Raw genomic sequence first — 25,090 nt, forward strand, 5'->3', positions numbered from 1 at the left:
ATCAGTCAATTCTGTATTTAATTTCATCAAAATGGTCACACTCAACGTTGAAGTACAATACTTTTATTGCACAAACAATAAGTATATTCAAATATATAAAATAGTTAATGGTATTGAAAAAACATCCCGTGCCCATTTCCAAATGCCCCAGTACACGGTATACCGCCCAAGCCTACACAGTAAGGTACTCGATTGTTACCCAGAGATTATTTGATAGAGATAAAAACAGATACATTGCACTGTCACTGAATAAGAGTGTCTGCTAAACTGTAAGTCGAATAACTCACTATTTTAACCCTACCTTTTCTGTACAACTGGTACCCTCGCTTGGATAAAATTAATTTTAGAATACTTTGGAAATGTTCAACATTACACATATCTTCACTACTTTGTCAAGTTAATTAAGGCATTCTCACTATAAAACACCAGAATCAACCTAAGGGACATAGTTGTCACTTCATTAGTGAAGCATTTTTACAGAGTGGTTAACAAAGAAACAGGTACTGCTTATATATGCTTTATTTAGAGTTATGTAAATGTTGTGAAACTTTTAGCTATATGTTAGGATTTTTAATACATTGTAAGGCTGCATAATGCGACTAATGACGATTTGAAAAAATGTGCATTAAAGGCATGAGCTCTGCTTTCTTTTTTTTGTGCAGGCTGTACACACTTCATCAGTCTCTCATTTACAATTTGACAAGCACTTGATAATGCCTAGAATTTCCCGGCGGCATCCCCTTTGTGTGGCCAAAATGCCCCCTCAAAAAAATCCATGCATTTTGCAGCCAGTGGCTGTTGTTCCCTTGGGCTGAATATAATAATTATAATTTCCTTCTGTCTGGGTGCTCTGAAGCATTTCTCACTCACATGGCTTTCCATCACGTGATCGGCTCTTTCTCACAGGCTACAAGTGAAGACGGACACGTCGGGGATGCGACTGCGCATGTCCTTATCCAATTCCGAGGCGCATATTGAAGATATTGGAAGAACTGTCCACATTTATTTTGTCAGCCAACAAGATGAGTAGGCCTAACAAACAGCAAAAGCACTAGCCTATGTCAATCTACTATCCCCCATAGTACAAAAGTTGACCTATTCTGTGTGAGAAATAAATAGCCTGGGACAGTTGTGGGATGCAATAGATCCCAAATTAATACAACCACTAGCATCAAAACCTTTTTTAAGCAATGAGGCTGACGAAAAAGATCAGGACATTTAGCTTAAAATGTTAATAAACAATTAGGCAATTTCTTCACATTATAAGTGCAGCAATGCGTGAATGTTCCATTAGCGGGAAAACACCATTCTCATAGCAAAATCTATTATGCATGGAATCCTTTTATTATAAAAGGTGTATTTTTGAAACTCAGGCTCTACACCTGTTGTAACACGGATTAATGTGCTTCATTTTAAGAAGTTATTTGGCTACTTTAGATGTGATACAAACCTTATCGAAACATATAGGCCTATGGGCTAGGCTACATGAGGTGTGACTATAATTTGAAAAAGGCATGTGCTGTTTCTTGCTTTACTCCACACGCTGTGCATCATTTACAAATGAAACGCTAATATCGTCGCCCATCAGACTACTCTTGATTTAATCTTGTCTTTACATATACTAAATAATGTGTGAAATGAGTTTTGATTTAGAATGGACCTGTCTCAAAACAGGGGCAGGGGGAAAAAAAATACACTTAAATAGCTAATGGTGGACACTTTTCCCGTGGTTCATGCCAGCCAGGTAGGCTGTACTCCTGTGGTAAAGAGAAACAATGTGCTTAATATTAGGAAAATTGAGAAATGAATATAGTAGGCTTAGCCTATAGAAATCTGATGGGATCCTCTTTTTAATGGAGGCCATCACTGTTTTCTCAAGAAATTGCATAGTCTATAGAAATGTTGTGCAACATATGCTCTCATGAAGTGTTTGTTTACATTTGCATTGATGTTAGAGCGATAAGAGGGACAACAGAATGCTGAGCACTAGGCAGTTAGCAAGTTTGGTAGGCTACTAATGATCATCAGCACCATCAGAGCTTGGAGAAGCTTAATTACCGTGACTAAATGGTCACGTGGAGTTTGACTGCTGTCATGAGACGTGACAGCCGCTATGGCGGTCACTGTAACTAACAGCCCTACACCCACCTGGTGTCCCAGGTCTAAATCGGTGCCTGATTTAGAGGAGAACAATGAAAAAAAAAACGCTGTGGAATTGGCATTGAGGTCCAGAGATGAGTTTGAGGGCTATACTCCATACATGGGCCGTGTGAATTTCTGCTGGTGTATCCTGAAGTACCTCTTCCCGCAGTGTGTACAGGCGAACGGCATCTCTCCTGTGGACCTTCAGCTGCATCTTCAGCTGGTGGGTGAACCTCTTCTCACACTGGGTAAGCTGTAGGACTTCTCCCCTCTGTGGACTCTCTGGTGTCTCTTCAGGTTGGACGAGTGTGAAAAACTGGCCCGACACATGTGGCAGCTGAATGGTTTCTCCCCTGTGTGGACCCTCTGGTGCCTCTTCAGGCTGGACAAGTGTGAAAAACTGTCCTGACACATGTGGCAGCTGAATGGTTTCTCCCCAGTGTGCATCCTTTGGTGGATCTCTACCTGTTTGGGGAAACGAAAGGCTTTCCCACAGAACGAACACGGGAAGCGCTTCTCTTTGCCACTGGATCTACTGATAGCGTCTCTACTACTGTCATTTGTCAATGAGCTTGTGTAGCCATTTAGTGTTGAGGCACTGATATTGTCTGAGGTCTGGTTTACCATTAGGAGAGTGTGAGGAGGATGAAGGTCAGGGAGAGTCTGTGTTGTCGCAGCGTCCATGTCCCAGTTGATAGATCCTATAGAAGGCAGGCTGAAGGCAGCACCTGTTAGGGGGTTAACCGGAGGCGAAATCAGTCTCTCTGAATCACAACTATAGGAGCAGGACGGAGCATCGCTAGCCGAGTCTGTGTCTGATCTCTCCTGACGCATATGGACACCTCCCCGTGCCCGCGGACCAAATCTACCCCTCGCTCTGGTCTCAGCCAGTCTGTTGTTTTGGAGAATAAGTTTGGTTGTGGTTTTGTGTTTGACTGTCTGTTTCTGGTTGTTTTGCCCCAGCCCAGAGTTGAGGACGTTGTCCCATCCACTGGCCTCCACTATGTCATGTCTGGTCCTGGCCTGCTCTGTGATGTTGTCTCCCGGGCCCTTGACTGCACCCGTCTGGGTCTGGGAATCCAAGATGGCCGTCCAGTCTCCTCTGTTAGCCTCCAACCAACCACCTGCAGGAAGAGAAAATAGACTTTACAAACATGGCAGAGAACTCTCTCTTTCATTGTCAAGTTCGTATATTGTTATCATAGCCAGGTGCATCACTATTCCCATTGAAGATCAATTACTGTACAGTATGTAGGCTTTATGTACTTCTCCCTTACCTTGCTCCCCCATCTTTAGTCCACTCAGCAGGTCAATGCTCTCTGGTCCGTCATCTATTGTCTCCTCTTTGACAATCAGCAGATCCGGATTCCCATCCTCCATGTCTACTGACTGTAAGAGATACAGAGTGAGAGGATGTTGGATCAAGAAATCTGATATGAGCACCCTGCTATGGAGCATCTTCTGATTGGGCAATGAGGGATTGCTATGCAAATGTCTTACTTAATTTGATTACTTGACACTTCAGACCAAATTAATCAAGACAGTATCCACAAAGTGTCTGTAAGAATTTGTTTGAGATTTACCTACACCTTAGCCAAATACATTTAAACTCAGTTTTTCACAATTCCTGACATTTAATCAGAGTAAAAATGCCCCGTCTTAGGTCAGTTAGGATCACCAATATATTTTAAGAATGTGAAAATGTCATAATAATAGTAGTGATTTATTTCAGCTTATTTATTTATTTTTCATCACATTCCCAGTGGGTCAGAAGTTTACACACACACTCAATTTAGTATTTGGTAGCATTGCTTTAAATTGATTAACTTGGGTCAAACGTTTTGGGTAGCCTTCCACAAGCTTCCCCCACAAAAAGTTGGGTGAATTTTGGCCCATTCCTCCTGACTGAGCTGGTGTAACTGAGTCAGGTTTGTATGCCTCCTTGCTCGCACACGCCTTTTCAGTTCTGCCCACCAATTTTCTATAGGATTGAGGTCAGGGCTTTGTGATGGCCACTCCAATACCTTGACTTTGATGTCCTTAAGCCATTTTGCCACAACTTTGGAAGTATGCTTGGGGTCATTGTCCATTTAGAAGACCCATTTGCGACCAAGCTTTAACTTCCTGACTGATGTCTTGAGCTGTTGCTTCAATATATCCACATAATTTTCCTTCCTCATGATGCCATCTATTTTGTGAAGTGCACCAGTCCCTCCTGCAGCAAAGCACCCCCACAACATAATGCTGCCACCCCTGTGCTTCACAGTTGGGATGGTGTTCTTCGGCTTGCAAGTCTTCCCCTTTTTCCTCCAAACATAACGATGGTAATTATGGCCAAACATTACTATGTTTGTTTCATCAGACCAGAGGACATTTCTCCAAAAAGTACAGTCTTTGTCCCCATGTGCAGTTGCAAACCGTAGTCTGGCTTTTTTATGGCGGTTTTAGAGCAGTGGCTTCTTCCTTGCTGAGTGGCCTTTCAGGTTATGTTGATATAGGACTCATTTTACTGTGGCTATGGATACTTTTGTACCCGTTTCCTCCAGCATCTTCACAAGGTCCTTTGCTGTTGTTCTGGAATTGATTTGCACTTTTCGCACCTTTTCGTACGTTCATCTCTAGGAAACAGAACGAGTCTCCTTCCTGAGCATTATGACGGCTGTGTGGTCCCATGGTGTTTATACTTGCTTACTATTGTTTGTACAGATAAACATGGTACCTTCAGGCATTTGGAAATTGCTCCCAAGGATGAACCAGACTTGTGGAAGTCTCCATTTTTCCCCCTGAGGTCTTGACTGATTTCTTTAGATTTTCCCATGATATCAAGCAAAGAGGCACTAAGTTCGAAGGTAGGCCTTGAAATACATCCATAGGTACACCTACAATTGACTCAAATGGTGTCAAGTAGCTTATCAGAAGCTTCTAAAGCCATGACATAATTTTCTGAAATTTTCCAAGCGATATAAAAGGCACAAAGTAGATGTCCTAACCGACTTGCCAAAACTATAGTTTGTTTAACAAGAAATTTGTGGAGTGGTTGAAAAACAAGTTTTAATGACTAAAACCGAACTGTATGTAAACTTCGACTTCAACTGTAGCTTTATTTATTATAATCTAAAATCCTAAACTGATCCTAGATACAGGCTCTGACCTAATACCATACAGACAGGAGTTCAGTGGCTTCACCTCAGTGAGACTGTGTGTGGTCCTATGCTGCTCAGCTGGTTCCTCTGGGGGTTCAGGAGGAGGTGTAGTCTGGTTGTCCTCCATGACCATGGTCCCCTCAGGGTTCCCCAGACTCTCCTCACACCCCTCCTCCTTCACCAGCTGCACCTCTGGACCCTCCTCCTCCTGGAAAGAGACAGGTGACACATACACTCCCTCAGGTGCGTACACACAGATAAACACACTTTCAACATGAAGTGTTTACGAATCCCCACTATGTTTGAATCCTATGTCATTCGTTACTTCATTGTTAAACCCATCATGGACATTAATATGACGTTGTGGGTAAAAAGAAGTCCATTATACTGTAAGTCAAAAGTCAGACAAACCTGACTAATTTATTGGTGTACTGTAGGTGTTTTGCTTCATAGTTTGTTCTCCATATTCTTTTTAAAATAGGGAGCCAATTTGTTTTCACAACTTTTATTTCCATAAGTGTTCTAATGGAACTCTTGTCCCTCTGCAACAGACTTATGGTGAGAAATGTTTGAACCATGGAACAGCTATAAAAATCACAGTATTGAATCGCAATACATATTGTATTTTGTGATATTGTATCCCGAGGTCCCTGGCAATTCCTGCCCTAATTGGTTATAAAGTGTGGTTGTGTGTTTGCAAAATAGGGTGCGATCAGATGTGATGTGTACTGAAGAGTCTCAATTAAAGTCTTGAATTTTGTGTTTATTCAAAATAAAACAAGTTTTAAATACACCATACGAAAACCACACATACATGTTTCTCTGCGTACCCGGCCCACCACCTCAAGCTCAACAAGACGGAGCTGCTCTTCCTCTCGGGGAAGTCCTGCCAGCTCCAAAACCACATCACGGTTGATTGACAACTCCATGGAGTACAAAGAACAAAGCAATGACTTCCTGCAACTGTGATATGTGGTAGTCTCACCCAGCTATCTTAAGATGAATGCACTACTATGTCGCTCTGGATAAGAAAATCTGTTAAATGACTTGCATGTAATGTTACAACAACAACAAAAAAATCTGCATGAACTTGATAAAACTGCATTAATTTCCTCATTAAAAGTGTCTTAGGAAAGATTAAGTAGTTGAATGGAAGTAATGAAATAGGCATTTGTGACCATCATATAGCCTACACAGTATCAACAATATGTAACACAATATTCAACAGTGAAATCTGTTACTCTCATTATTGCAAATGCATCTGTGGACCTTTTCTTCTAACAACCAAAATGAATCTTTATATTTAATGCAGGGTTTGATCTAAACATCAGAAGCTATTGAGTGGAATGGTTACTTTCTATGTTGTAGTGGAATGGTTTTTCTACTACTTCCCTCTGAGAATCTCCCGTGTGGACCTTCAGGTGCATCTTCAGGTTGCCAGCCAGGGCGAAGCGCATTTCACACTGGGTACAGCAAAATGGTTTCTCCCCTGTGTGGACCCTCTGGTGCCTCTTCAGGTCACCAGCCTGGGAGAACCTTTTCTCACACTGGGGGCAGCTATATGGTTTCTCCCCTGTGTGGACCCTCTGGTGCCTCTTCAGGTCACAAGCCTGGGAGAACCTCTTCTCACACTGGGGGCAGCTGAAGGGTTTCACCCCTGTGTGGACCCTCTGGTGGATCTCAACATTCTGGAGGCAGCTGAAGCCTTTGTTACAGAACATGCAGAGGAACCGTTTCTCTTTACTACTACCTGATTTTGCACACCCACCCTGTGCCTTGGCCCTTTGGTCCTTTGAGTTCAATACTTGATCGAAAAGGATGCGGTCGTGTGAATCCGAAGGGGCCATCAACGTGGATACTGGGTCACAATCCCTGTAATTGTGTAAAGCGTAGTGGGTGGTGACATTTAGATTAGTCTTTAAGCTTCCCCTGTAATCAAAGAAATCTTTGCCTTGTGAGTGTCCTCCTAAATGAGTCTCGTCTACATTCCATGTTGGTGGAGCGTCGCCCTCCACTTTTACATCATTTACAACTATAACCTCCCCTTTCTTATCTTCGCACCCTTCAGAGTATACACTACTACTGTACCGGTTCCAGTCCCCTCTAGACAGATCAGTCTGTGTCTCTAAACCCAAGGATATGTTACCAGGGTCCATCTCTATAGCGTAAGAACAAGACGGATCATTGCCATTCTCGAATGCGTCACCCGAGTCCCGATTGGATGGAGCTGTCCTCGGGCTTGGGTTACCGTAAAGTAAATACTCTGAACTGGGAGCAGGAGAACAGCCCAGTGGCCCCAGTCTCTCTGGATCTGACGTGTGGTCAGATCCTGTGTGTAAAAGGCTTTTGGTTACAGTTAAAGTCTCGGTGTCTGTCTCTGACTTGAGGACGGCGTTCGGCGTTCCACTGACCTCCGTGATGCTGTGCCGTGTCCTAGGCTTGGGCGCGGCAGCGGTGTGTAGGTCCTCCGTGGCTACAGGGTGGATGTCTCTGTTGTGCCGTGGGTCCTCCTCTCCTTCAGACTTCTCCTGCTTGACCAGAGACGATCCTCCAGGACCTGCAGCCTCTACATCTGCAGACTGACACAAAGAGAGGATGTTAAAGGCATTTTAACTGGATAACAATGTCGCAGTGAACTCACAAGCTCTGTTATGGCAGATAAATAAGGATGTACATGAATAGCTGAGGGGAGTCTTTCTGAAATAAACAGGACACATTTGATGTACTGTAATGTTCTGTTACACTATGACACTGACATCTATCACGTTAACATGCTGGGTTGAGGTTCCACTCCCCTCATCAACAGTGATTGGTTGGTCATCTCGCCATGTATTGTATCCCGCTGGCTTCACAAAGGTCCTGTGGCCTCCAGTGAGATGTCCTTCACCTGATTGGGTGATTGGGGGAAGATAGGTGGTTAGGTTAGCAACTCTCAATGATCAACAGTATATTGTACACTAATGACAGTGTACATTTGACAAGGATGTAAGGTAACACTTCACCTAACTTCATATACTATTTATTGATTATGTTCCATGCATCACATCCTTTTTTAAGTATTACAATTGGAAATATGGTTAGAATATGATACGGTCTTAATTTACTTGCCTGGTAAAATAAAACAAATTGTGCAGGGTAAGTATTGCATACTATCCAAACCCTAACCAAGACCATAGACTTAGAGACACATCACATTGTATCTGTCCCATTATGGATCAGTGAGAGCATGGGCAGCACCATTGTAGTACAGACTGAGATATGTTCCTGGATTCACCCAAAGGCATTGAGATTACCAATAAGGAGGAAGGAGCGCAGCTCTGTTGGACCATATCGCAGTGTGTGTGACGTTTGATGTGGCGTTCTTTTATGTTTTTAATTTGTACACTTATTTCACAAACAATCTGTCAACAATGGATGTGGTGGGGTGTTGTACTGATCTTGTACATACCCGCTACAAAACGGACTAAATGATAAACGCTGCTGGCCACAGAATCCAATACAGCAGAGTTCTACTACAGTTGTGGCCAAAAGTTTTGAGAATGACACAACTATTAATTTCCACAAAGTTTGCTGCTTCAGTGTCTTTAGATATTTTTGGCAGATGTTACTATAGAATAGTGAGGTATAATTTCAAGCATTTCATAAGTGTCAAAGGCTTTTATTGACAGTTACATGAAGTTGATGCAAAGAGTCAATATTTGCAGTGTTGACCCTTCTTTTTCAAGACCTCTGCAATCCAACCTGGCATTATGTCAATTAACTTCTGGGCCACATCCTGACTGATGGCAGCCCATTCTTGCATAATCATTGCTTGGAGTTTGTCATAAAAGCCCACAAATTGTTTGTCCACTCGCCTCTTGAGGATTGATCACAAGTTCTCAATGGGATTAAGGTCTGAGGTGTTTCCTGGCCATGTACCCAAAATATTGATGTTTTGTTCCCCGAGCCACTTCGTTATCACTTTTGCCTTATGGCAAGGTGCTCCATCATGCTGAAAAAGGCATTGTTCGTCACCAAACTGTTCCTGGATGGTTGGGAGAAGTTGCTCTCAAAGAATATGTTGGTACCATTCTTTATTCATGGCTGTGTTCTTAGACATAATTGTGAGTGAGCCCACGCCGTTGTCTGAGAAGCAATCCCACACATGAATAGTCTCAGGATGCTTTACTGTTGGCATGACACAGGACTGATGGTAGCGCTCACCTTGCCTTCTCCGGACAAGGTTTTTTCCGGATGTCCCAAACAATCGGAAAGGGGATTCATCCCATCCCTGTACCTTTGCAGAATATCAGTCTGTCCCTGATGCTTTTCCTGGAGAGAAGTGGCTTCTTTGCTGCCCTTCTTGACACCAGGCTATCCTCAAAGTCTTCACCTCACTGTGCGTGCAGATGCACGCACACCTGCCTGCTGCCATTCCTGAGCAAGCTCTGTATTGGGGGTGCCCCAATCCCACGCAAAATGTCAACGTCCTGCTACTCATGCCAGGAATATAGTATATGCATATGATTAGCATGTGTGGATAGAAAACACTCTGAAGTTTCTAAAACTGGTTAAATCATGTCTGTGACTATAACAGAACGTCTATAGCAGGCAAAACCCCAAGGAAAACTGTTCACAAAAAAACAAAAACAAAATATCACTCCGCCAGTCTCTGTATTGTCTATGGCAAGAGAAAATAGATAGGGCTCAGTTTACAGTTCCTACAGCTTCCACACAATGTCGCCAGTGTTGGGAATTGGGTTGAAGTTAATCCTTGGTGAAATGAGAAATAGGCACTTCCTGTCAGAGTACACCGGAGGAAGTTATGGAAGAGAAAATGTGGACCACGATTTCAAGACTTGCTGCTATTGAATACAGATTGCTCTGTGATCAACTTGATCGATTATTAACGTTTACTAATACCTAAAGTTGGATTACAAAAGTAGTTTGAAGTGTTTTGTCAAAGTTTATAGGCAACTTTTTTAATTTAAAAAAAATGACGTTTTTTCCTGGATCAGACGGTCTTCATACATGGACATTTTGGGTATACATGAACCGATTTAATCGGAAAAAAATACCCAATTGTGATGTTTATGGGACATATAGGAGTGCCAACAAAGAAGCTCGTCAAAGGTAATGAATGTTTTATGTTTTATTTCTGCGTTTTGTGTAGCGCCGGCTATTCAAATTATTTTGTTTATGTCCCCTTTGTGTATTTCGGGGGGTTGCATGCTATCAGATAATAGCTTCTCATGCTTTCGCCGAAAAGCATTTTAAAAATCTGACATGTTGGCTAGATTCACAACGAGTGTAGCTTTAATTGAGTACCCTGCATGCGTGTTTTAATGAAAGTTTGAGTTTTATCGAGTACTATTACAGGGACAGCGGCCATAAAAAGTTAATCAACTTTAGGAGACGATCCTGGCACTTGCTGGACTTTCTTGGGCGCCCTGAAGCCTTCTTCACAACAATTGAACCGCTCTCCTTGACGTTCTTGATGATCCGATAAATGATTGATTTAGGTGCAATCTTACTGGCAGCAATAGCCTTGCCTGTGAAGCCCTTTTAGTGCAAAGCAATGATGATGGCACGTGTTTCCTCGCAGGTAACCATGATTGACAGAGGAAGAACAATGATTCCAAACACCACCCTCCTTTTGAAGCTTCCAGTCTGTTATTCAAATTCAATCAGCAAGACAGAGTGATGTCCAGCCTTGTCCTCGTCAACACTCACACCTGTGTTAACGAGAGAATCCCTGACATGCTGGTCCTTTTGTGGCAGGGCTGAAATGCAGTGGAAATGTTTTTGGGGGATTCAGTTTATTTGCATGGCAAAGGGTCTTTGATATTAATTGCAATTTATCATCTGATCACTCTTCATAACATTCTGGAGTATATGCAAATTGCCATCATACAAACTGAGGCAGCAGACTTTGTGAAAATTAATGCGTGTCATTCTCAAAACTTTTGGCCACGATTGTACAATGCAACACAAACACAATGGATATCCCAATGGCCCATCGAATCCCTGATTGTCTGAGAGTGGATTACAAACCCAAATGCAAACGTGGAAAGAGTAAAAACTTCCCTGACCCATCAGTTGTTAATCAATGCCCAGTCACTGAGGGGGAAAAGCAGATGAGCTGTCAGCGAATGGTTTCTTCTCAAGATTTGAATCAGACAACCTTGTCATACAACCTTGTCGGAGGTAAAAAAAATGGAAGCATCATTAAATGTTTGAGAGGGTTGTTGTTAAACAGGCTGATGTTCTGAAGTTGTTCAGGGGATGTAACCCCACCTCTTCAAGGAATACCTAGGATAGGATAAGTAATCCTTCTCACCCCCCCCCTTAATGATTTAGATGCACTATTGTAAAGTGGCTGTTCCACTGGATGTCAGAAGGTGAATTCACCAATTTGTAAGTCGCTCTGGATAAGAGCGTCTGCTAAATGACTTAAATGTAAAATGTAATGTAAATGTAACGCACACAAAAGCCCAGGCCCAGACAAAATAAGTGGGCATGTGTTAAAGCACTGTGCTGAACAATTGGCTGGTATTTTTAACAGACATTTTCCAATCCTCGCTTGACCAGCAAAACATACCAGTATTGTGGAAAAAGTCAATAAATATACCAATTCCTAAAGCATCTAATCCCTCTGTGCTGAATGAGAACCGCCTTGATGTCTTTAATAATGAAATGCCTTGAGAAAATTGCTAAAAGTCATTCTGTGTCACCCAGAAGCTCCTCGACCCATTTCAGTTTGCCTATCAGCCCAGCAGAGGAGTTGATTATGCCATTCTTACGCTCCTCAACATGGTCTACAGACTTCTAGAGGGTGCCAAATCCCATGTCAGAGTTTTGTTTGTTGACTTACCTTCTGCCTTCAACACAAACCAGCCTTACATTCTGGCAGAGACTCATTCGGGACTTCTCCTTAGATGTGGGGCTGGTTTTGTGGCTGTTGGACTTCCAGAGCCAACAGTCACAGCAGGTCAAAATAGGTCCCCATGTGTCGGACATACACAACAACACAGGCTCTCCTCAGGGATGTGTTTTGTCCCCACTCCTGTACACTAATAGTTGTACTAGTGCCCATCCTGACAGACACCGCGTTAAGTTCGCTGATGACTCAGCCTGCTGCATGATGACGAGGAACACCATGGCCCGGTCCTAAATGACTTTGTAGAGTGGCGTGACGAATCACACTTGGTCCTCAATATCAATGAGACCAAAGAGATGTGCATAGACTTCAGGAAGCATTCAACACCTACCAGAAATCAGAACATAGAGATTGTAGAGAAATATAAATATTTGGGTGTCCTCTTGGGCAATAAGCTTCAGTGGAGTAAATGTACAGACGTGATCTACAAAAAAGAGTCAACAGAGACTGTACTTTCTCAAAAAGCTGGGATCTTGTAATGTTAATTGTACTATACTGACTCTGTTATACAAATCTTTAATTGAGAGTATTTTAACTTTTTGTATTGTTTGTTTGTTTGTCAATTCCACTGTCAGCCAGAGACGTATGCTGAGAAGGATTATCACGACAGCAAGCAAGGTACTTGGAGTCAAACAGACAGGCCTGGATGAGATCTTTAAAAGGTCAGGGCCCTCAGCAAGGCTCACAAAATCATTTTAGAACCAAGCCACCCCCTGTACCCTGACTTTGAACTACTCCCTTCTGGGCGCAGGTATAGGGCACCCCTCGACAGGAAAAACAGATCAAGACAATCATTTGTGCCAGGTGTGATATCCCTCCTAAATAGCTCAGGCTATTTAGACCTAGTAAGACCAGCAGGCTAGTCTCTTTTTATTGGTATGTAACTGTTATGAAAGTTGTATTGTAAATTTGTTTTGTTATTTAAATGCCACTTTAAAACGAGTACATGACACTGCAACAAAATTCCCCCATGGGGACAATAAAGTCAGTAGTAAATACGTGCATGGATGACGTCTTCCCCCAAAGTGACCATATGAACGTATCCAAACCAAAATCCATGGATTTCCGGCAATATCCGCACTGGGCTAAAGGCTAGAGCTACCGCTTACAAAGAACAGGACACAGACATGAACGCCTACAAGAAAGCCCGCTACGACCTTTGACGAGACATCAAACATGGAAAAGGACAATGTAGGAGGAAGATGGAATCCTATTACTGGCTACGACGCTCTTCGGATGTGGCAGGGCTTGCAGACTGTGAAATGCCCATTGATGCAGAACTCCCAAGTGAGCTAAATGCCTCGTATGCTCGCTTCAAAGAATGTTGTTCCGGATGACTGTGTGATCTCGCTCTCCATGGGCGACGCGAGTTAAACACTCACAAGACTGAAAACCAGGGAGTGTTCTCAGAGCCTATACAGACAAGTTGGCAAGTGTCTTCAGACATTTTCAATCTCTCCTTGTCCCAGTCTGTAATGGAAAGATGGCGCTGACAGACATGGTCACCTTGTTTCAGGCTCCTAAGCAACTGTACAGTATAGTTTTTTTTTTTTTTTTTCCCCGCTCTCAAATTATTAGCCCAGAATGTTATTTGCATTATTACATACAGCCTGTAATCATTTTGGGATATCAGAGGCGGTAACTCACCAGCATTTCAACCAGGAATATATCCTTTGTTCGTACCTTCCAAGGTGATAAATCTTATCCCAAAGGCTGCTCCAAAACACCACCGGCGGAGAAGAGGTATTCGGAGTGGACTTTTAGTCCAACTCAGGAGGCGTGCACACCATCCACCACATCTGAGTATATTACTCGCTACTGTTCAGTCTCTGGACAATAAAGTAAACGAGCTCAGGGCGAGGATCTCCTAACAGAGACATCACAGACTAACATACTCCGTTTTCCTAAATCATGGGGCTCTCTGGATATACTGTCTTCGTCCATACAGCCAGCTGGGTTTTCAATACATTGTGCAGATAGGAATAAGGAACTCTCCGGCAAGAAGAAAGACAGAGGTTAACCACTCACGGTGTGATTGTGGTAACATACAGAAACTCAAGTAATTTTGTTCACCCAACCTAGAATACCTCACAATCATGTTGACCACATCCCCTCCCTAGAGAATTTTCTTTGGTTATCATCACAGCTGTATATATTGCCCTTGGAGCAGATACCATGACAGCTTTCAAGGAACTACACTGGACCTTGTGAAAACTGGAAACTGCATATCCTGAGGCCGAATTTATTATAGTTGGACTTTAATAAAGAAAATCTAAGGAAAAGGCTACCTAGGTTCTATCAACACATCGCCTGCAGTACTCACACTTCAAAACTCAACCATTGTTACTCTCCCTTCCGGGATGGCTACAAGGCCCTCCTCCGACCTACCTTCAGCAAATCAGATCACAACTGCATTTTGATCCTCCCTTCCTGTTAGGCAGAAACTCAAAACAGGAAGTACCTGTGCTAAGGTCTATTCAATGCTGGTCTGACCAATTGGAATCCATGCTTCAAGACTGTTTTGATCACGCAGACAGACTTGTTCGGACTGACACGGTGGCTGAGTTCATCAGGAAGTGTATTGGAGATGTTGTTCCCATGGGGATGATTAAAACCTATCCAAACAAAATTGTGGATAGATGGCAGCATTCCTGCAAAACAAAGTGTGAACCACCGCATTTAACCACGGCAAGGGCAAGGTGACTGGGTATGATTGTTTGTATTCAGTCTAGTTATGCCCTCCATAAGACAATCAAACAGGCAAAATGTCAGTACAGAGACAAAGTGGTGTCGCAATTCAATGGTTCACACACAAAACGTATGAGGCAAGGACTCCAGATAATCATGGGTTGTAAAAGGGAAATCCAGCCACGTCACGGACACCGACGTCTTTCTCCCGGACAAGCTAAACCCCTCCTTCGCCCGCTTCGAGGATAACAGTGCTGCCAACACGGGCCACTCCAGAGGACGGTGAGTTCTTGTTCTCCGTGGCCAATGTAAATAAGACATTTACGCGCGTTAACCCTCGTAAGGCTGCCAGCCCATACAGCATCCCTGGCCTCATTCTCAGAGCATGCACAGACCAGCTGGCTGGAGTGTTCACAGGACATATTCAATCCCAGTCTGCTATCCCCACTTGCTTCAAGATGTCCACCATCGTTCCTGTACCCAACAAACAAAACTGAACTCAATGACTATCGCCATGTAGGACCCACTTCTGTCATTATGAAGTGCTTTGAGAGGATAGTTAAAGGATCTATCGACTAGACCCACTGCATTTTGCAAACTGCCCCAATAGAGCCACAGACAACGCAATCGCACTGCCCTATCCTATCTGGGCAAGAGGAATACCTATGTAAGAATGCTGTTCATTGATGACAGCTCAGCCTTCAACACCATAGTTCCCTCCAAGCTCATCATTAAGCTCGGGGCCCAGGGTCTGAACCCCACCCTGTGCAACTGGGTCCTGGTGTTCAACAGGCCGCCCCCAGTTGGTGAAGGTAGGTAACAACACCTCCACGACGCTGATCCTCAACAGAGGGGCCCCACAAGGGTGCATGCTCAGCCCCCTCCTGTACTCCGTTTACCCATGACTGTGTGGACACTCACGCCTCCAACTCAATTATCAAGTTTGCCGATGTCAACAGTATAGGCATATACAGTGCCTTGCGAAAGTATTCGGCCCCCTTGAACTTTGCGACCTTTTGCCACATTTCAGGCTTCAAACATAAAGATATAAAACTGTATTTTTTGTGAAGAATCAACAAGTGGGACACAATCATGAAGTGGAATGACATTTATTGGATATTTCAAACTTTTTTAACAAATCAAAAACTGAAAAATTGGGCGTGCAAAATTATTCAGCCCCCTTAAGTTAATACTTTGTAGCGCCACCTTTTGCTGCGATTACAGCTGTAAGTCGCTTGGGGTATGTCTCTATCAGTTTTGCACATCGAGAGACTGACTTTTTTCCCATTCCTCCTTGCAAAATAGCTCGAGCTCAGTGAGGTTAGATGGAGATCATTTGTGAACAGCAGTTTTCAGTTCTTTCCACAGATTCTCGATTGGATTCAGGTCTGGACTTTGACTTGGCCATTCTAACACCTGGATATGTTTTATTTTTGAACCATTCCATTGTAGATTTTGCTTTATGCTTTGGATCATTGTCTTGTTGGAAGACAAATCTCCGTCCCAGTCTCAGGTCTTTTGCAGACTCAATCAGGTTCTTCCAGAATGGTCCTGTATTTGGCTCCATCCATCTTCCCATCAATTTTAACCATCTTCCCTGTCCCTGCTGAAGAAAAGCAGGCCCAAACCATGATGCTGCCACCACCATGTTTGACAGTGGGTATGGGTGTTCAGGGTGATTAGCTGTGTTGCTTTTACGCCAAACATAACGTTTTGCATTGTTGCCAAAAAGTTCAATTTTGGTTTCATCTGACCAGAGCACCTTCTTCCACATGTTTGGTGTGTCTCCCAGGTGGCTTGTGGCAAACTTTAAACGACACTTTTTATGGATATCTTTAAGAAATGGCTTTCTTCTTGCCACTCTTCCATAAAGGCCAGATTTGTGCAATATACGACTGATTGTTGTCCTATGGACAGAGTCTCCCACCTCAGCTGTAGATCTCTGCAGTTCATCCAGAGTGATCATGGGCCTCTTGGCTGCATCTCTGATCAGTCTTCTCCTTGTATGAGCTGAAAGTTTAGAGGGACGGCCAGGTCTTGGTAGATTTACAGTGGTCTGATACTCCTTCCATTTCAATATTATCGCTTGCACAGTGCTCCTTGGGATGTTTAAAGCTTGGGAAATCTTTTTGTATCCAAATCCGGCTTTAAATTTCTTCACAACAGTATCTCGGACCTTCCTGGTGTGTTCCTTGTTCTTCATGATGCTCTCTGCGCTTTTAACGGACCTCTGAGACTATCACAGTGCAGGTGCATTTATACGGAGACTTGATTACACACAGGTGGATTGTATTTATCAACATTAGTCATTTAGGTCAACATTGGATCATTCAGAGATCCTCACTGAACTTCTGGAGAGAGTTTGCTGCACTGAAAGTAAAGGGGCTGAATAATTTTGCACGCCCAATTTTTCAGTTTTTGTTTGTTAAAAAAAGTTTGAAATATCCAATAAATGTCGTTCCACTTCATGATTGTGTCCCACTTGTTGTTGATTCTTCACAAAAAAATACAGTTTTATATCTTTATGTTTGGAGCCTGACATGTGGCAAAAGGTCGCAAAGTTCAAGGGGGTCGAATACTTTCGCAAGGCACTGTATGTATGTATGTATGTATGTATGTATGTATGTATGTATGTATGTATGTATGTATGTATATGAGTATTCTAGTCAAGTTCATCTAATTCAACTATTGCTGTACATATACTATTCTATACACGTATTCTTCAGATATATATATTCTATAATATGTCCATAATGTCTAAAAAAAACAAAAATATAAAACGCAACATGTAAAGTGTTGGTCACATGTTTCATGAGCTGAAATTAGACCCCCGTAATGTTCCACACACAAAAAGCTTATTTCTCTCAAATTGTGTATATATTTGTTTACATCGCTGTCAGTGAGTATCTCTTTGCCAAGATAATCCATGCACCTGACAGGTGTGGCATATCAAGAAGCTGATTAAACAGCATGATCATTACACGGGTGCACCTTGTGCTGGAGACAATAAAAGGCCTCTAAAATGTGCAGTTTTGCCAACACACAATTCCACAGATGTCTCAAGTTGAGGGAGCGTGCAATAGGCATGCTGACAGCAGGTATGTCCACCAGAACTGTTGCCAGATAATTTAAATGTTCATGTCTCTACTATAAGCTGCCTCCAATGTCGTTTTAGAGAATCTGGCAGTACGTCCAACCGGTCTCACAACTGCAGACCATGTGTAACCATACCAGCCCAGGATTCCACACCTGGCCTCCTTACCTGCGGGATTGTCTAAGACCAGCCACCCGGACAGCTGATGAAACCCTTTGCCTTGATGACAGTTTTGCACACACTTGGCATTTTCTCAACCAGCTTCACCTGGAATGCTTTTCGAACAGTCTTGAAGTAGTTCCCACATATGCTGAGCACTTGTTGGCTGCTTTTCCTTCACTCTGCGGTCCAACTCATCTCGATTGGGCTGAGGTCAGTTGATTGTGGCCAGATCATCTGATGAATCACTCCATCACTCTCCTTCTCGGTCAAATAGCCCTCACACAGCCTGGAAGTGTGTTGGGTCATTGTCCTGTTGAAAAACAAATGATAGTCCCCCTAAGCACAAACCACATAGGATGGCGAATCGCTGCAGAATGCTATGGTAGCCATGCTGGTTAAGTTTGCCTTGAATTTTATATAAATTCACAGTCACCAGCAAAGCACCCTCACACCACCTCCTCCATGCTTCACAGTGGGAACAACACATGCAGAGATCATTCATTCACCTACTCTCCATCTCACAAAGACACGGCGGTTGGAACCAAAAATCTCATTTGGACTCAGACCAAAGGACAGATTTCAACCGGTCTAATGTCCATTGCTCATGTTTCTTGGACCAAGCAAGTCGCATCTTCTTATTGGTGTCCTTTAGTAGTGGTTTCTTTGCAGCAATTCAACCATGAAGGCCTGATTCATGCAGTCTCCTGTTTACAGTTGATATGTGTCTGTTACTTGTAAAGCATTTATTTGGGTTGCAATCTGAGGTGCAGTTCACTGTAATGAACTTATTCTCTGCAGCAGAGGTAATGGAGGCTTCCTTTCCTGTGGTGGTCCTCATGAGAGCCAGTTTCATTACAGCGCTTGATGGTTTTTGTGACTGCACTTGAATAAATGTTATAGTTCTTGAAATGTTCCATACTGACTGACCTTCATGTCTTAAAGTAATGATGGACTGTTTCTCTTTGCTTATTTGTGTGGTTCTTGCCATAATATGGACTTGGTATTTTACTAAATAGGGCTATCTTTTGAATACCACCCCTACCTTGTCACAACAAAATAAATTCCACAAATTAACTCTTAACAAGGCATACTTGTTAATTGAAATGCATTCCAGGTGACTACCTCATGAAGCTGGTTATGAGAATGCCAAGTGTGCAAAGCTGTCATCTAGGCAAAGGGTGGCTACTTTGAAGAATATGAAATATATTTGGTTATCACAGTTCACTTCACTATTATTAGACAATGTAGAAAATAGTAAAAATTAACAAAAACCCTGAAATGAGTAGGTGTGTCCAAACTTTTAACTGGTACTGTATGTGTAAATTTATTTATTTATACTCCGGACAGCAATATTGCTCGTCCTAATCTTTCTATATTTCTTAATTCCATTATTTTTCTTTTAGATAAGCGTGCATTGTTAGATATGACTGAACTGTTGGAGCTAGGAACACCTGCAATAACATCTGCTAATCTGTTGCATGTGACCAATAAAATTGAATTTAATCTCAACGTTTCAAACTGACCACCATTGTCCCTGTTCCCAAGAACTCCAAGGTAACCTGCCTAAATGACAATCATCCCGTAGCACTCACATCTGTAATTGTGAGTGCTTTGAAAAGCTGGACATGACAACTTCATCATCCCAGATGCCCTACCCTGGACCCACTCCAAGTTGCATACTGCCCCAACGGATCCACAGATGACACAATCTCAATGGCACTTCACACTGCTCTCGCCCACCTGGACATGAGGGGAAATAACTATGTGAGGATGCTGTTCATAGACTACAGCTCAGCATTCAAAATTAAGAGGGTTAAACCAAGGCCTCATACCTTTTAAATGGTAAATAAATTGTGTTATGATAAACTGTAAGGTCACCTCTTCTAGGAGACCTGTGTGTGTATTAACACCTGTTTTGAGTGTTGTGCCCTTCAGACATTATCAGAAGGCGGAAACTGCCTACGTTCATACTGAGAATACGACTAGTTTTCTGAGAACACAAAGCCGCCGCAGGCCTGATGAAAACAGACACCTGTCAGAAGATGCTTGGACTCGTTCACCTTATGACCCTATACTTGTGATGAAAGGTCAAGTTTCGGTCAAACCCACTTCTGAGCTTTTAATTGCTGATAAGATGTTTGCTGCAGTCAGGGGGAGGTTAGATTTATTAAAATGTTGCCATGGAAACTCACGCAAGGATTGGGATAGGCTATATGAATTACAGGATGTCTTAGACATTTTGCGGAACCTGGGGAGAGCTATTACGTACTGTACTCTGTACCAACTTCTGCCTATAATTGTATTACTAAAGGAGTATTTTAATACTTAAAACAAAGTCTGTTTCCTTTCCATTACTAATGTATGTTTGATAATTATATAGACCTGATCATTTGTTGAAGAAATTGACCAACAAAAACCAGAGTTCCCCCCCCAAGCTCGGGACCCTGTGACTGAATGCCTCCCTCTGCAACTGGATCCTGGACTCCCTGACGTGCCGGCTCTAGGTTGTGAGGGTAAGCAACAACACCCCCGCCATGCTGACCCTCAACATGGGGGACACTCAGGGGTGCATGCTTAGTCCCTTACAGTAAACCCTGTTCACCCACAGCTGCATGGTCCAGTCATTTCATTCTCAACCAGGATTTCATCATACATGTCAAGCAGTGAAGTTTCAGCTCTGTCTGTCAATGGCCTCTCTTCCTCTGTGCACACTGTCACTGTGTCCGTTTCCATCTTGTCCAGCTATGCATGCAACACTTCACATAAACCCTGTTTCTTGTCTGCATCGAAGTAGTGGTCCTTGTACATAGCATCGAGCATGAAGATGGCACAGTAAAGAGAGAATGCCACGAATCACTTGTTCACAGTCTGTTTGGCGGTTTTGTTGAACAGGCGTTTCAATGCCATGACAGAGGGTATCGCGTATGTTGCAGGTGAAGTTGATGAGCTTATTTCTCGAGTCAGTTGTTAGAATGGAGCTAGCTAGTGCGTTCATATTTCCAAGTTCCAAACACATTCTCAAATGCCATTGAAAAGGCAGCAGCGCTATGACAACCAGCACATTCATGAGCATGCAATGCGACTTTCCTCAGTACCAAATCCTTGGCGACCCACTGTGCTGTCAGACTCAGCATGCTCATGGGGGTGATATCGCTGGTCCAAATGTCAGTCATGACACTATTACTGTGTTAATTACTTAAAAATCATACAAATGTGATTTTCTGGATTTTTGTTTTAGATTCCATCTCTCACAGTTGAAGTGTACCTATGATAAAAATTAGACCTCTACATGCTTTGTAAGTTGGAAAACCTGCAAAATCTGCAGTGTATCAAGTACCTGTTCTCCCCACTGTGTGTGTGTGTGTGTGTGTAATATATATATATATATATGACAATTACAACAATACTGAATGAACACTTATTTTAACTTAATATAATACATAAATAAAATATTTTTAGTCTCAAATAAATAATTAAATATTCAATTTGGTTTAAATAATGCAAAAACAGTGTTGGAGAAGAAAGTAAAAGTGCAATATGTGCCACGTAAAAAAACAACATTTAAGTTCCTATCCTCAGAACATGAGAAGATATGAAAGCTGGTGGTTCAATATTCCCAGTTCTTCAATATTCCCAGTTAAGAAGTTTTAGGTTGTAGGTTATAGGAATTATGACACATTGACTAGTTCTCTCCATACCATTTGTATCTCACATACCTTTGACTATTGGATGTTCTTACAGGCACTTCAGTATTGCCAGCCTAATCTCGGAAGTTGACAGGCTTGAAGTCAAACAGCGCTGTGCCTCAAGCATTGCTAAGAGCTGCTGGCATACGCAGTAAAGTGCTGTTTGAATGAATGCTTACGAGCATGCTGCTGCCTGCCACCGCTCAGTCAGACTGCTCTATCAAATCATAGTCTTCATTATAATATAATAAACATAGAAATATGAGCCTTAGGTCATTTATATGGTAAAATCCCGAAACTATAATTTCGAAAAAACAAAAAGTTTATTCTTTCAGTGAAATACGGAACCGTTCTGTTTTTTATCTAATGGTTGGCAACCCTAAGTCTAAATTTTGCTGTTGCATTGCACAACCTTCAATGTTATGTCATAATCATGTAAAATTCTGGCAAATTAGTTCACAGTTGGCAACGAGCCAGGCGGCCCAAACTGTTGCATATACCCTGACTCTGCTTGCACTGAATGCAAGAGAAGTGACACAATTTCCCTAGTTAATATTGCCTGCTAACATTCATTTCTTTTAACTACATATGCAGGTTTAAAAATATATACTTCCGTGTATTGATTTTAAGAAAGGCATTGATGTTTATGGTTAGGTACATTTGTGCAAAGATTTTGCTTTTTTCGGGAATGCGCTTTTGTTAAATCACCACCCATTTGGCAAAGTTGAAGTAGGCTGTGATTCGATGATAAATTAACAGCCACCACATTGAGTATATGCAACGCAAGACAAGCTAGTTAACCTAGTAATATCAACCATGTGTAGTTAATTAGTTCTGATTGATTTTTATATTTGTTGGATTCGGCGCATGTGACAAATAAAATGTGGTGGTGGGAGAGGATGGTGAAACTGGGTCGACATTCTGCAAATTCTCAACCATGAAATGTCTGATCCCAAAACTATAATCTGTTATGAACACAATGCACTAAGTTTGATAGACTTGACCCTTTGCCCCCAAAAAATGAAATTGCATTGTGTTGGAGTGCAATGTCAAATTGACTTCAGAGGTGGTGTTCCCTAATGGAAATATGCAAATACACACAACAACACACCAATAGGATCTTGCTAGCTCGTGCTTGGCTTTGCCCACCTCCTTGCTTGTTCTGACCACTATGCTTCATTTGCTCCCACTGTAAATTACACAGATGAACTATCTTGGGTTAGTTATAAATATCTTTGGTGATATGGTACTTTTTCTCCATGTATATAGTCAATCTTGTGTGTTTTACACCTCATGTTACAATTTGTATTTTGCTTATTTTTTACTCTGCATCATTGGGAAGCGCTTGTAAGCATGCATTTCAAAGTGAAGTCTACACCTGTTGTATTCGGCGCATGTGACAAATACAATTTGATTTGAGGTCATCTCCATTTTGAAGTAGTCCATTTTTTTTCTACTACTTCTATGAGTTGGCAAACAAACTGGAAGCGTGCATACTACCACCTGTACTGTGTTGTTTGAACATGTATAAAGCCAAAGTTGGCGATTTACTGCCACCTGCAGTTATGGAATGTTTACTCACGAGTATAATTCGTTAGTTGATCAAAGATCCCTGAATGGCATAATGTGGCCCTTCCTTAACCCATTGGAAATCCCAACCAGTTGACTGCTTCAAAACGCTGCCCATGCTAACAAGCTTGAGTCCACTGTCATTCTCTAGGACCAAGACACCATTTTGGGTAACATCTGAACACATGCCCAGAGGGGGCCCGCAGCCTCGGCCTTCTACAAAATGTACCTCTTGTCGTTCCTCTGTATCGGTCGAGGATCTTGACACTACTGGGACGACGCTCCCGTGCCACCTTCAGTTCCATTAGCTGTAGTTTCCTCCGCAATCCCCGGTTTTCTTTCTGGCTTTGAGAAATTTCCAAACGAAACACTGCATAGTCGTCGTCTACGAGTTTACAGATCTCTACCACAGCTGCGTTCGCCAGCACCTCCATAATGGAGGCTATTTGAGTGTGAAAAACCATAACGTTGCCATTGCAGTTAGCCATTGTTAGCAGCTAGCTAGCGTTACCTAGATAACATATCGACCAAGTCCTGTCTCCAACGTGAATTAAAGACTACCTGAGTTAAGTATGTGATGCTGTGCCGTGAAATTAGTTTGTGTTAATAAACGTCTAAATAACAACATAAACGCTAACGTGAAATTGTATTTTGTCACCGTTAACTTCCTTCTACACATAAGAGAAATTATCTTATTGGTTGGCGTCATTGCTCAAAGGGCGTGGTTAAAATAAGTTATGCGCACGGTTTTTTGAAATACGGTACTACAGCTTACATTACACATCAAATCTCCTATGATCAACGATTTTGTCCGAATAACAATACTAGCGTACTGTTTAATAATTAAACTTCATACTAATATAGTCGTTTGATTTAGTAGAATTTACTCGTCTTTGTCGACTCACATGTTTGACGTGCTGTAGCAAAGTGAACGAATGGTAGGACTAAACGCAATTATGCATTCGAAATTTCATATACTATTTTTTTTCGCAGAACATACTTGTTTAGAAATAAGTGTGAGTAAGAATATAGTAAGTAAGAAAAAATAGAACAACTTTATACCATCTAAATCTAATTGTATTAGTCGCATGCTTCTTAAACAACAGGTGTGGACTAACAGTGAAATGCTTACTTATGGGGCCCTTCCCAACAATGTAGAGAGAGAAAATAGAGCCATTGGGTGGGTTTGTAAATTCTCTCTGGCTATCTACTCCGATTTCACTGCGACCTGTACACTCCCGTTGGCTGGCCCTTGAGTAATACTCGTTGCCAAACCCACTGGCTCCAGGTCATCTACAAGTCTCTGCTAGTTAAAGTCCCGCCTTATCTCAGCTCACTGGTCACCATAGCAGCACCCACCCATAACACGTACTCCAGCAGGTATATCTCACTGGTCACCCCCAAAGCCAATTCCTCATTTGGCCACATTTCCTTCCAGTTCTCTGCTGCCAATGACTGGAACGAACTGCAAGAGACTCATATCTCTCTAACTAGCTTTAGAGCAGCTCGCCAGCTGTCAGAGCAGCTCACAGATCACTGCACCTGTGCATAGCCCATCTGTAAAAAGCCCATCCAACTACCTAATCCCCATACTGTATTGATTTATTTATTTATCTATCTTGCTCCTTTGCGCCCCAGTATCTCAACTTGCACATTCATTTTCTGCACATCTATCACTCGTGTTTAA

At 42.3% G+C, this 25,090-nt stretch overlaps 1 protein-coding gene across 2 annotated transcripts; it reads right to left on the bottom strand.

The window, feature by feature from the left end:
- Nucleotides 1–24,109, bottom strand: LOC135507723 (neurotrophin receptor-interacting factor homolog). 2 transcript variants are annotated; one of them, XM_064927327.1, is made up of 7 exons: nucleotides 23,633–23,716; nucleotides 18,254–18,458; nucleotides 8,042–8,172; nucleotides 7,697–7,864; nucleotides 5,329–5,493; nucleotides 3,420–3,531; nucleotides 1–3,266 (listed from the first exon to the last, which is right to left on the bottom strand). In XM_064927327.1, exons 2-7 carry the CDS (start codon nucleotides 18,291–18,293, stop codon nucleotides 2,359–2,361), a joined length of 1,524 nt encoding a protein of 507 aa, XP_064783399.1. In that variant the 5' UTR covers nucleotides 18,294–18,458; nucleotides 23,633–23,716; the 3' UTR covers nucleotides 1–2,358. The 2 variants fall into 2 exon arrangements, with proteins under 2 accessions (XP_064783399.1, XP_064783398.1); XM_064927326.1 differs by lacking the exon at nucleotides 18,254–18,458 and having other exon boundaries at nucleotides 23,633–24,109.
- Between the last annotated feature and the right edge of the window lie 981 nt (nucleotides 24,110–25,090).

Source organism: Oncorhynchus masou, chromosome 21, assembly GCF_036934945.1.
Source record: "Oncorhynchus masou masou isolate Uvic2021 chromosome 21, UVic_Omas_1.1, whole genome shotgun sequence".
Lineage (NCBI taxonomy): Eukaryota > Metazoa > Chordata > Actinopteri > Salmoniformes > Salmonidae > Oncorhynchus > Oncorhynchus masou.